Raw genomic sequence first — 14,264 nt, 5'->3', positions numbered from 1 at the left:
AGTGGGATGCGCTACATTTGTATATTGCAAACAATCTTGATTGGATGAAGATGTGGATTGAACGATGTCAACATTCTGGTCGCACATTAACATGGGATGGTGTCGCTTCATTGGTTAAAGAAGCTCATTGTAATGGAGATTCCAATGTTACACAAAGGGAAATTGATTTAGCATATGGTTTAAGAGATTAACAGGTACATATAATTTTATTAATCACCCGTATGTTTATCAACTCATGATGCAATAATTTTAATATGTTGGACATATTGTAGGTCAAACACCACAAGGCTATGTGCTGCAATGGTCATAAATTTCGCATCAAACAGTTGGATGACATGAAGAAAACTTATGATTCTGGGATAACTGCAGTCTTTGAGGTGACCAATATTTCATCTAGAAACGACATACATCCTCAAGAGTCTCAAAATCGATACTATGGCATTTTGGATGATATACTTGAGTGTGACTTTAATTCCTTCAAATTAGTTATGTTCGTCGTCAAATGGTATAGGCTATGACTGAATAAAAATGATCCTGATAGAACTATTATCGAACATGATAATGGATTTAAAATGGTTAATACAAGGTCGTTTGAATGAGTTGGGGATGAGCCCTATGTTCTTCCAAGTCAATGTGAGCAGGTATTTTACTCGGAGGTTCCACATAAACCGGGTTGGTCATTTGTTGTTAGACATGATCCAAGAGGAAGGCCGATAATGTATAATGTGATGGAAGAAGAAGACACTGAAGAAGTAGAAGATGATATAGATGATGATCACGATCGACGGTTAGTCGATGATGTTCTTGACAGAAATGTACACGAAGAAGAAGCTGATGATGATGATGCTGCTGTTGCTAATGATGATGGTGATGGTGATGGTGATGGTGACGGTGATGGTGATGATGATGACGATGACAAACACAAAGATGATGACGACGATGATGATGACAATGATGATGACGACGATGACGACGACGACGACGACGACGACGACGACGACGACGACGATGATGATGATGATGATGATGATGATGGTCATGATGATGAGTTGGATGAAGAAGAAGATCAATGACATGAATGAAATGTATGAGATGCGATTATTATATTATCTATTTAATAGTGATATCTTGATAGAAATTGATTTGACTTATATGGTTACATAAATAATTCATATGTTTTGAATTCTAATGCCATTACTTAATTAATTCATGATGCACCTCTAGCTATGTGATAGATGGTGATTTAAAATACATATGTGATGGATTACATGCTTATGATGATACATGTGACATTTTTTGAACTTTGTGTTTATTAATGGAATGTGGACTACTTATTAGCTATGTGATGGATTACATGTTTATGATGATACATATGTGATTCTTATGATGCTCAATTACATATATGATGATACATATGTGATGCTTATGATACTGTAGTATTTATTGTTTATCAAATTACAAATGTAATGCTTATGATGCTCAATTGTTGGTGCAGGAACCTGAACCCCTTTGATGAGGATCCTACACAGTCTCATGGATCAACAGGTATAAGTCAATACACCTTATAGAAATAATATATTTTTAAAAAATTACAAGAAAAACAAACTTCCTCAGTTTTTCAAACCTCAACATTAGCAGCAAATCTAATACAGTTATCAACACTTGAGGCCCTAGTTGGACTTACTCAAATTTTAATCTCAACATCAACTTTATGGCCGACTTCTTCATCAATATTACCCTCATTTGCAAAATATCTCTCTCATTACCAACTAACTCTCTCATTTGATGGTGCACAGGTATGACCAAATAGGTATTTGTCAGATGTGTCTTCCTCGAGTGAGGGAAATGTAGGAATAGAAGAGGAAAGTGAGACATGTAGTAGATCTCAAATAGGGAGATCAACTAGAGGTCAAAAGATTAGAAGAAAATTCAATAAATGCATGGAATTTTTTCTTGCTCAAGGGGGGTCATGTTCTTATGATGATGAGACCAAAGGCGACATTGAGGTGCCCTTGAGGTACAAACATCTACTAAAACAATGTGTACCCAAGGAAATTCCTCCAATAAACACTGATTTTTGTATTAATGAGAGGATATATCGCATAGCACCTTCATCGTTACATGGTTTGGGCCTATTTTCCATGGACATCATAAAGGTCTCTTACAACAAAGTTGCTGAATTGATGGAGTTTGTTGGACCTTGTTACAATTATAATGATTGGATGCAGATTGTTCGATATAAAAAAAGTATGCGTAGGTATGCACTGTCAGCCAATTATATACAACAAAAAGATAATGATCAAAGTAAATGAGTGGTTGTATACATTGATGGAAGGCCAAAAGCAACAGGGAATATTGCAGGTTTTATAAATAGTACAAGACCCGGGTCAACTAATAGGCAACCCAATTGCATATTTGAGGCACGTGAGGGAAATTGTGTGTTTGTATGTGCGATAAAATCAATAAGTGCAGGGGAAGAGCTGCTAATCGATTACAATTTGAATCGTATAGATACAAACAAAGTTACTATCATGGGGGTGGTATGTACTATATATATACCATTTAAGCCAACTTCCAATTAATGAATCCAATAAACCATTGTATTATTAAGTTTTTTTGCTAAGTCTATTGGTTTCATTTCGCTAACATTTTTATATTTTTTCTTTGTCACAAGGCCACATGGATCCACCACATAGCACAGATAGGGGTGTAAGTCCCGACACTTCTACGGAGTAGGTAAACCTCATTGTAATTGTACAAATTAGATAGAAGCAAACTGTTACATTATGATCTTTTCTTGAGTGTTTTGAAGTAATTTTGATAGTGTTAATTATATTCTTGTCACAGACGGATGTTCAAGATAAGGGATAGGAACCTGCAGTACCTCAACACCTCCATAGGGATGTGGGGCACTCGATAGTGTTATGCGCTGATGACATCGCACTTAGTGCAAACCCTATACAATTGGTACAAAAGAATATTAGAAAAATTGGCCAAGAGATTGTTGATTTGGCAACCATAAGCCCTCAGACTGATGAGATAATAGAGAGGGTGCAACTATTGTTGCGGACAGTGGAAAAATTGCAAGTAAGCAGTAATGAAAGCTTTAATCATAACAAAAATTCAATAATGGTTTATATTTTTTTCTCTTTTATGTCATTAACTAAAATATGTATGTGTTGTTTTTATAGAAATTTATAAGGCCTCATCATCCTGGTGGCGATGATCAGGGTATTGCGGGTAGTTCAAGTGATGACCATGTTCTATATATTAAAACCACTCCTTTGGACTTGTGAACTTGCTTTTTTAATGTTTTACATATTTAATGTATTACTCTTCAGGTGCTGACATGGGTCCGAGGTCGACCCCAACTGTATTGCCGACTGTAATGTTGGCAACACGTAGCATGCAGACATTGTCTGTTGCACCGGCTCGTGTTGACCCACCCACTGGTGGTAGATCCCTCTTTTTCTCTCTCTTTCGTTATATGTTTATTACCCTTGAAGTGTTCTTTCTTGGAGGCATTTCATGGTGGATTCATTTATTGTGGCAGGAGATGCACATGAGGATGCGCCAGAGGTGACTACTGGTGATAACATACCATCATTTCCTAGATCTTCCCGTATTGCTAGTACGGGAACGTTGCAGGCCACATTGGTGGTGAGCGATGAAGAATTGATTCCCTTGAAGATACAAAAGGTTCCAGGTACTTTAAAATTATTATTATATATAGTCTAATTGTAATTTACTTACTGATCACTCATTTTGGACTAATGATCCCATGTTTTTTTTGCAGGAAATGATATTTTTTATAAAAAATCTTAATGACATTACATTGTAGATATTTGGGCCCACCATATGTAAAAGGTGGAACATCATACGTGAACTAACCCTTATCCACTATTTTGATTTCATATCATTGCTAGAATAGTTTTCCTTTTATCCATTTCTTGAACTATATCAAAGGTAGCTTCAGTTTCTTTCTAAATCTAACAGGTTTGTTTTTGCTTTAAAGGTGGAATGACCAAGAAAAAAAGTTAAAATATGAACTCACAAACCGTATGGTAGGGTTGTTTGGAAATGACACATTCGACAAGACTAAGCTCCTGGAAAAAGCTGGCACATATCTAAAGTATGTGAGGGACCAATACAAGACACATTTAGAGAAGAACGTAAAGTATGAGCGCCCCCCCATGATTCCAGAGAGAGAGTGGAAGGACCTGATTTTGGATGCAAAGGAGAGAATTGAAAGGAAAAAAGGAAATACACCACCAGATGCCAGAAGAAGGTATGTGATACTATTAAGAATGTGAATATGTACTAATTATTCATTATATTTATATAATCTAACATATTTCAAACTTTTCATAGATTGAGTGACACGTCAAAGGCAACCAAGGCAAGACAAGAAAAGCATGGGCAACACAAACTCAGCTCTGGTGGTTATATGAAACTTGCCGCACAAATTGTAAGAATCAGTAAATTAAGTATCACATCAAAATATTTATAAATTGTAAACAATTTTTTTTTTATCAAACAATACGAGCAAAATTCACAATACTAAGCAAAAATGCAGGGCTCTGAATTCAATAAAGTGCCCATAGAAGATGACAAGAGAATTGGCTACCAACAAGGCTATATAGCCATGGCTGAATGGCTACGAGAATTGAGTGGGCACACACAAGATTCTGATGCATCTGTTACAACAGTAATTAAGCTAAATGAAAATTATTTCAAATTGAATACTTAACCAATAATCTATTTGATGTTAAGTTTCAACATAAAGTGACTATATTTTTTTAAAATAAGCAAGCAATGATAACACTGCGCGTCACATTGGAATGCAGCATGATAATCGTGGAACAGAACCTGTACATGAAGGTCTGGATGTGCATCCTAGTAGTGGAGGTATTCATTTGCCATTCAATTTTTTTTATGTAATTATTAATACAATTAAACATCTTAAATTGAAAATTAGTGTAGTAATTAATGTAACCTTTATTGTTAATATTTTAGAGCATGTAGTCGGTGGTGACCAAGTGGAGCATGATCCGGGTAGACAACATCAGGAACGTGATGTTCCCCAATCAGGTAAAGAGGACCACTGTTATTCCTTTAAACAAATTTAATTGCAATTGGTGTATTGATTAATGTAACGTTTCATATTTCAACTCCAGAGGATCTAGAGGGTCTTCAGCATGTTGAGGTTGAGGCTAGACAAAATGATGTGGCCCCATCAGGTAAAGAGTGTAATGGTTGTGTTCTTTAAATTAATGAAATACTTGTAACAATAATAAAAAAATGTTTTAAATTTAACCCAATTCTTTGTTATTGCAGAGGACCCCCCTTTGGTTCAGCATCCTCATCCTTTGTACAGGACTAGGCATACATCAAGAGCACGAGAAGAGGGTAGAACATCCAAAGATGGGGGAAATGATGAAGAAACCGATGTTCCACTTAGTCTTTTCATAGCTTCAAAGAAAAAACAAAGAAAGAAATGATTGTAATCTACCTTATTTGATAATGACTGATTTTTATGTGTTAATGAATGTAATTATGTGCTAATGAATGTTCATGAATGATATGTGTTGATGATTATTGATGAATGTTGCGTTTTAATGAAAGTTAATGAATTTTATGTGTTAATGAACGTTATGTGATAATGAATGAATGTTATATTTTAATAATGGATGAAAGAATGAATGAATGTTAGATGTTAATCGGGAATTTAGAGTGATGTTGGGGGGGGGGGGAAGGGCCAAATGAGCTTCCACCTTCACTTGGTTGGCCCTATTAAGTAGAGAATATTAAACTATTCTCGAAACAAAGTGAAGCTCAATAAGATAACACACTTTTCAATATTTCATTATGTTGCACAGTTAATCTTATTGAATAATGTACGTATATTGAATCTTAATTGTAGGGTCCAACAGAGCCAACATGAACAACACCATGGTGCGACTGCAAAAGTTGTGAACATGCCTCATCATGAATAAAGATGAATTAGCACATTCTCTGTAAAATCTCAAATGCTCTATACTTTGGAAGTTTTGAAATTTTTATGATCATATCGGTCCCCTGCCTAAAAGCTTTTTTCCTTGATTTGTTTGTGATACACATTGAGAGATTTTTGTTTTCCTTTTATTTATTATGTCATGGCTCTTGGTGTTGGAGGCATTAAGGGATCTTTGCCTGTTCATGGGGTAGAACAATTCGATGAGAATGATGGAGAAGAGAGAAAGCTGATATCAAATTTCTTCAACTGGTTTTTGTACAGCATAAGCATTGCACTTGTATTAGCTTTCTTTCGATCATATACACTATATGCAAAATTAACTCGTTGTCTCAGATCAAATAACAGTTTGTTTGCATGATGACATTTCATAATGTACAATAATGGATTTATGCTTTCATCAGGCTTTAATTATTGGCCACTTTTCTACAAAACCTTCTTTCTGCAATCATTGACATATTTTTAATGTTTATTGTAAAATTTACATAGTGTGGCAAAGTTTTATTTACAGTTGTTATACTTATTCTATACACATCCTTTTATAATTAATTTTTTAAGTTGTATATATATTTGCATCCCACCCCACCCCCTTTGTCATCCCCCTGTCGTCCCCAAACTTAAGCCCTTGGTATGTTAAGATATGAAAGCTCACAATAGTTTCATTTGATATGTTAATCGAGGAAAAACCTACAATACATAGCTTCCAAGATTCCAAATCCATGAGGATCATGAAGAGGTAGAAAACCAAAAAAAGAAATTGCTTATCCAAGTTTCCAAATTTGTGACAAGGAAAAAGTAGAATCTCAATCAAAGAAGGAGAATGTGCAACTCATTATCTTATTCTACCTAAGTAAAAATATTACCTAATTAAGCTTTTTAATAGTGGAATATCACAGTTAGGATAAAACATATCCAAGGTAAATAAAATATTACATTGATAGGCTTCTTTGGCTGCTCTAAAAGTGGTGCCTTATGAATTATGTTCTTGGATACTAAAGTTTCCAAATTCTGGGCACTCTTGATAGCTTCTTGTAGAGATTGTGATTCGAAGGCTTTAACCAAATCTTTCAATGGTTTTTGTTGATGTGTTTTTTATGCACTATGCAACACAAAATAAAATACTAAGTATTCTATCCTCTCTTGAACAAAATCCTCCCAAGTGCTAAACTACGTGATCAAATGGGATGACTCCAAGATTCCAATAGTCAGGTCTTGACTTTATATTGCAGATAGACTCAATGATTGTGATGTGATATCTGCTGGAATCACAAGGGGGACTTACGTTGCTTGGGTCAAGACCTATCCATTCTCATGTTTCATGATTGATTTACACTCCATGATTTAGGTCATCCTTGAGCAACATCTCGACTTAGCCAAAGTTTGTTTTTTGTACCCTGATTCTTTAATTTTGACCCCTTACTAGCATTGCCTTAGGTTTTATTGGAATTCTTGCTTCTCTAGCATGGGCACATTTCTAGGGTTCATTGGCACAAATTACACTTGATGAGCAAGCTAGTATCATGACCATGACTTAAAACAAAATTTTAACTTAGTCAAATCATCTCCTCCAAACTTCTATGAGTTCATCACCTTCATTATTCATCATTTGGATGTCTTTTGTCATTGGAAGGTAATTCTTGACCACCATACCTCAATCTTGACCTATGCTATACCTTAAAACCCTAGAACCTAGTCATGTTTACAATTGAGATCTTGGTGACTTGATCACTTAATACAACTTAATCATGCAAGTCTCATCTAACTCTGACTCCAACACTTAAGCAAATAAACCCTAGCAACCAAGTACTTTGGGAAATATCTTGCAACTTGACAACATGGGTAATGATGGAGGAATGGAAGGTGAGACCTATAGAGGTGAGTGAGAGAGAGAGGGTGGGAGGAAGAGATAATGACCTGGAGAGGGTAGAGAAAGAGAAGTAGAGAGGGAGAGAAGAAGAGAGGGATGGAGAAAGAGACCTAGAGAGGGGAGAGAGAAGAGAGATAGTAGAGAGGGATAGAGAAGAGAGATAGAAGAGAGATACCAATGTCAATCTTTTTCTATAAATTTTTTTTTTTCGAAAAATCAGCCTATCGTTAGAATTCCGACCCGAAAGGATAAAATTCCGACAGAGGAGTGCGCCTCCAGGAGAGTTTCGACAAGGATTCTATGCATCCGACGACACTCCACTATCAGAATTTTATCCTTTGGAGTCGGAATTCCGACGATAGGTCGAGATCGCGACGGTATTCTTTCGGGGTATGAGCATCCATGGCAGCTGTCGGAAAGGTTGGAGGTGATGTCGGAATTGCGACGACCACAAGGATAGTCAGAAATTGCGACACAAAGTTTTCGACGGCTTTTTTTGTCGGTAGTGCGATGAAATTATGTCAGAATTACGACGATTTGCCGTCGAAATTTTGACCTGAATGTACTAGTGTGGGTTGGAAGGAGTGAGGAGTGTCTTCTTAGGGAATAGTTTGGGAGGGAGAAGTTTGATCACCCACTCTCCATTTTGGAGACTTAGATTCTTGAGTAGTTTTGGTAAGTTTTTGGAAGGGTTTTGGCTAAGTCTTGAAGGGAAAAGATAGTGGATTTGGGCAGCTCTTCTACAAGATTCATCACCCTTTTAGTAGATTTAAGGTTGGTTGTTTTTCTAGCTCTTGTATGTTGTTGTACATTTAAAAAGTTGCTTGTTATACTTATTTTCATTGTTGATATCTTAGTGTGTTAGGAAGATGTTGAGTTCTTCCCTATGTATTCTTTTATTTATGTGATTTTAGAGTTTTGTTTTGGGACTTTTTAAGGCCAAACTCACCCTTGGGAGGGTAGGGTGGCCTTGGGGTGAAGGGTTGTTTGACAACCTATGAGTGTAGAGGCTCTCTTTGAAAGAGAGTGATTTACAAGGGGTTATGGGACCCTTGCTGCATAGTATTCTGTTTATACAATGGGGGTCATAAGGAGAGTTTGTTGGCTTGTATGCCTTGGGGGACATAAGGAATTGTTGGGACAAGTTTGGAACTCGTGGATGTGTTTATTTTGTAGCCTTGCAATGACATTATGTTCTCCTACTTGCAGAATTCTCCTCTAGGTATATGGTTCACCTTCACCCCACTTGAAAAGTCACATAAGTGACATTGTTTATCCTTGGGTTGGGAGTGTTAATGTTGTTATGAGTTTTCTTGCTTGTATGTGTTTTGAATGTGTGTATCCCATCTAACCTTGGTTCTCCTATCTCGGGGGTGGCTTCTTGTAAGCCTAGGTTGGGAGGTGAGCCTCCATGGTCACAACCTACAACTTTTATTTGTAGGTTTGCTTGGGAAGAAATTGGAAGGGAAGTTGAAATGGTCCTATTATTTATTGTATTTTAGTTGCAGAGAAGAAAAAGAATTTCTTAATGTATTTAGTTATAGAAAAGAAAATGCAACTTATTGGAATAGTTTTTACCATGAAATAAAGATGTGTTTTAAATTTGAAGTATTTATATTTTTGCAAAAAGAAGAATACATTTGCTGATTATTTCTGTATTGATATAGTTTCTTGAAAAAGATTAAGAAAGATATTATATTTTGTTTCTGATTGTTTTTGAAAAACGAAATGCAAAGTTAAATGTCAAATAGGAAAAGTCATTTTTAAACAGAAATGAAATATTTGTTTACATCTATAGTTCAAACTCAAAGGAAGATAGATATTTTAGAGTGTATATTATTATTGCACATCTTGTTGTTTATGGATTAAATGATGATTTTTAGAAAAAGTTAGTTGCTGTTGTAAATGAATAAAATTTTGTCATATTTTACATTCTGTAAAAGCATGTTAGTGAAAAGAAAAGAAATCTAGATATAGAGTTATTTAAAACAAAATGTTAACTATATGTTATTGATTAAAAAAAGAAGAGAAAACAAATTTACTCTATTATGTTATTTAACATACCCTGCTAAAATGCTTTGGAAGAAACAAATTTAAAACAAGATATATATATATATATATATATATATATATATATATATATATATATATATATATATATATTGTAATAACTATGCCTAATGTTTTAAAAAAACACCGCATCTAACTGTTGTAATTATTTTAAAATAAAATGATTAATACATGTTCTACATCAAAGTTGAAATATATAGATTTAATAAACTATGAGAAACCTGTAAACAAAGGGAATGTTAATTTATTCTAAGTATTCTGATTTTTCCATATTAAAATCTTGAGAACAGTTTGCAAAAAAATAAAATACTCATGTATATATATGTACCCTAAAATATAGATTATAATGTTTGCTTTTAAAACCCAAGGATGCATATATATATATATATATATATATATATATATATATATATATATATATATAGATATATACATATATATTAATGTTTTAAAAAATAATAATAATATTAACAATTTTTTTTTTACCTAGGGTAGCCACCGTGGGCAACCATAGTGGGCGGCTGCTGCCATTGTGGATAACCACAGTGAGCGAGATGGGGCCGACACTGTGGGTAACCATAGTGGGCGGCACGAGACTGCCACTGTGGGTATCTATAGTAAGCGGCACACGACCGCCATTGTGGGTATCCACAATGGTGCCCAGGTGCCCCTCCGCCCCACGCCATGCCAATCCCCCTCCCGTCCTTTGCCATGACCGTCTCCTTCGGCCTCCCTTTGCCCGTGCCACTGCCCTATTTAACACACACAGAAAAAAAAAAGAAAAGAATGTAGAACAAGCAACCCTAACCCAATTTCGGGTTAAGGTTAGCTTGATAAGAATAAAAGATAAAAAGAGAGGAAAGAGTTAGTATAAAAGAATAAATCAACCCTAGTTAGGGTTTGGATTAAAATATTAATATAAATGAAATGAGAGGGAATTCTTTTTAAAATTTGAAAAAGAATTTCCCCCCCATTTATCTATAGCCAATATGTAGGATTAAATAATCCCCTAATATCGACTAGGGTAAAATTGGTTCTTAATATAGACTTTAGTAGGGAAATGTGTGTTAGTATACACCAATATATATATATATATATATATATATATATATATATATATATATATATATATATATATATATATATATATATATATATATATATATATGCTAGTTCATATATTTATTAATTATGTTATTTGGGATAAAAATCTTTTGGGGAATTTATATTAATGGAATTTATTAAAAGTATTAATGTAAACTTTTCACCTATGAGGTCATTGATGCCCAATTATATAATAGTTAAAATTTAAATATCTATGGGGAATTAAATTTGAACTTAATATAAAATGAATTTATTAGTCTAATATTCTATTTGATTTGGTAAACTTTATTAGTTTAATTTAAAGGCGTTTTCACGTTTGCTCAATTAATTATTTTTAATGAGTTAACATTATTTTATTTAGCCTTGAGTATATTAATACTTTTGAGATAATTAATATCTCTCGATTCTTTTTGGAGAATTCTAATTAGGGGAAATTAATTAATATTATTAAATGAATTAATTAAGTTGTGGCGACCCTTTTTTTAGGGAATAATTAGTCTACTCTAATGTTGACGCTATAATGATGGAGTTGAATTAAATCAGCTTAGGAAACCATTCTATTTAACCCTGACTTAACCCTTAGTTAAGACAAGACTTATTTATTCTTTTTTAAATGTAGATTATTTAATGTATTTATATTGTTTTTTTTTTTTTTAAATTGTTTCGTTTTTGCCCAAAAGTTTGGGCATGACATTTTGGTATCAGAGCAAGGTTTCCAACACTAGGAACCTTTCTCCATTACGTTTCGCTTTTAATATTATTTTCTTTAAGAATTGTTATTAATTAATTAATTTACTTTATTTTATTTTATTGATCATTAAGGATGCCGCTAGTTAGGCAACAAGCTCATAAGCGCGGTAGGGGTCCTAAATGTGCTCGCATGGCATGCGAGGATGTTGTGTGGGACAAGCCAGATCCAGAAGGGGATCAAGAAGCTCTTCCCAAATGACCGATTGACCCCAACAGAGACATTTTGGTTGCACTCCAGAACCTGATAGGGATAGTTCAGGATAGATTCCCAGCAGTAGATTGTCAGGCAGAGCACCAAAATTCTGAGAGTCATAGATCTGCAGCTAGGGAGCAGAGTAGGAGTCCACCTCCTAACCATATAGAGGACCACTCAACATGAGCCTGAGTTGGTCCATCTACATGAGGCACCTCCAGTAGTGGCATCAGTTATTTTTGAGAGAGCACCCCGTGATCCCAGGGATCGGATCAGAGAGATTTTACATCTTCAGCCACCATCCTTTGCAGGATCTACCAATGGGGTAGAGGCTGAGGCTTGGATTTTGAGTCTAGAGAGGTGCTTCAGATTACATCCTTATGAGAGCAATTTGAAGGCACAAATTGCCATTCACCTTCTGAGAGGGATGACTTCCACATGGTGGAGGCAAGAGGAGTACAAGAATGATTTAGTTGGGGACACTGTCACTTGGGACATCTTTACAAAGAGATTCAGAGATAGGTACCTATCAGAGCACTATAGGTAGCGTATGATTGACGAGTTCCATGACCTTCAACAGAAGGGTCTCTCTGTGTCCCAGTATGAGAGCAAGTTCTTTGAACTCTTACCCTACGTTGACTACCTGAAAGATGAGAAGTTACTCGTCAACTAGTTTATCAGAGGATTGAATGCCGGTATAGCAAGACTACTTAAGATGGCAGCTCCAGGGAGCCTTCGGGTTGCCATGGAGAAGGCCTTGATATCAGAGGAGATTTAGGGTAGATCGTAGGACATGCAAGATCGACATCAGAATCGAAACCCTATACCACAGTATTTTGGGTTTCAGAAACCCCTCTGGAAGGGTAACCACAAGATTTCATTGGGGTCCTTTAAACCCCCTCTGCCGCAGTAGCCACAACAGAATCAGAGGCAAAGGCCTCCATAGGGTCAGCAAGGATTTAAGCCCAAGCAGTGGTATTCATAGGGTCTTAGGCGTGACCAGTGATCATAGGGTCCTTACACACCTCCGACATGGACTCAATAGTTCTCCAAGGGTGGTTTCAGTGGTTTGAACAAGACAGGAGGATAGGGATACTCTAGGCCACAGGGTGTTCAGTTTCAGACACGTGGTGCTTGCTTTAGTTGTGGGGCCATGGGGCACATGGCAAGAGAGTGTCCATAGGGTCAGATGATAGGAAGTCAGTGGATGGCAGGTTCAGAACCTACAGTTGGGGACATGGGTAAGTCCCACAAAGTCTTCGTAGGGGTTGACAACTGCTAGGCAGAGCATCAGGCCACTGTCATAGAGGCCGCAAGTATGATCAGAGGTAGTAGTGTTTCTATCTTGTTTGATTCAGGAGCTACAAATTCTTTTATATCTCCATTGGTAGTGGAGCATTGCGGGATAGTGGCATCTAGGCAAGGTGTTAGTTGGGAAGTGGAGTTGGCTTCAAGAGCTAGAGTATCTGTTGAGTTAGTGGTTAGGGGTTGTCAGCTTCAGATTGAGAGTACAACCACATTAGGAGACCTTCGAGTCACACCTCTAGGATCTTATGGCATTTTTCTTGAGATGGATTGGCTATATGCCCACAGAGCCAAGATGGACTATCACCAGAAAAAGATTGAGTGTGTAGACGATCAGGGTACCTCCATAGTAATTTCTGGGATTCAGAGGCCCATATGACTCCATATGATTTCCGCTATGCAGCTTAAGAGGAGCATGCAAAAGGAATGCTAGTTATTTGTCATCACCATCAGTGATAGAGAGGAAGAGAATGAGAAGGAGCCTTACCTAGATGATCATCCCATCCTTGAGGAATTTGTAGATGTGTTTCCTTTCGAGCTACCTGGTATGCCACCTAGCAGAGAGATTGATTTTCACATAGATCTTATACCAGGAGTTGAGTCGGTTTCGAGAGAACCATATAGGATGACCACAAATGAGCTTAATGAGCTCAAGATCTAGCTTGAGGAACTCTTAGAGAAGGGTCACATTCATCCTAACATCTCCCCTTGGGGCACACCAGTCATCTTTGTGAAGAAGAAGGATGGATCCCTTCGGTTATGTATGGATTACAGGTAGTTGAACAAAGTGACCATCAAGAGATGATATCCCTTGCCCAGGATCAACAACTTATTTGATCAACTTCAGGGTGCCAAAGTGTTTTCCAAGATAGACCTGAAGTCAGGGTACCATCAGTTGAGGATTGTAGTAAGTGATATCCACAAGACCACTTTTTGTACCAAGTATGGCCACTATGAGTTCA

The 14,264-nt window shown here is 36.2% G+C and overlaps 1 protein-coding gene across 1 annotated transcript in view; it reads right to left on the bottom strand.

Moving 5' to 3' along the window:
- Positions 1-14,264, bottom strand: part of LOC131051115 (cytochrome P450 716B1-like) — a 126,259-nt gene that overhangs the window by 66,473 nt on the left and 45,522 nt on the right. The window contains exon 3 of the mRNA XM_059217639.1: positions 10,528-10,702. Within this exon, the coding sequence (XP_059073622.1) occupies positions 10,528-10,702 (175 nt within the window). The remainder of the gene's footprint in view (positions 1-10,527; positions 10,703-14,264) is intronic.

This window comes from Cryptomeria japonica, chromosome 3 (genome assembly GCF_030272615.1).
Source record: "Cryptomeria japonica chromosome 3, Sugi_1.0, whole genome shotgun sequence".
Taxonomy (NCBI): Eukaryota; Viridiplantae; Streptophyta; class Pinopsida; order Cupressales; family Cupressaceae; genus Cryptomeria; species Cryptomeria japonica.
Note: the sequence above shows the minus strand (reverse complement) of the source record. Positions and strands in the feature narration are given on the sequence as shown.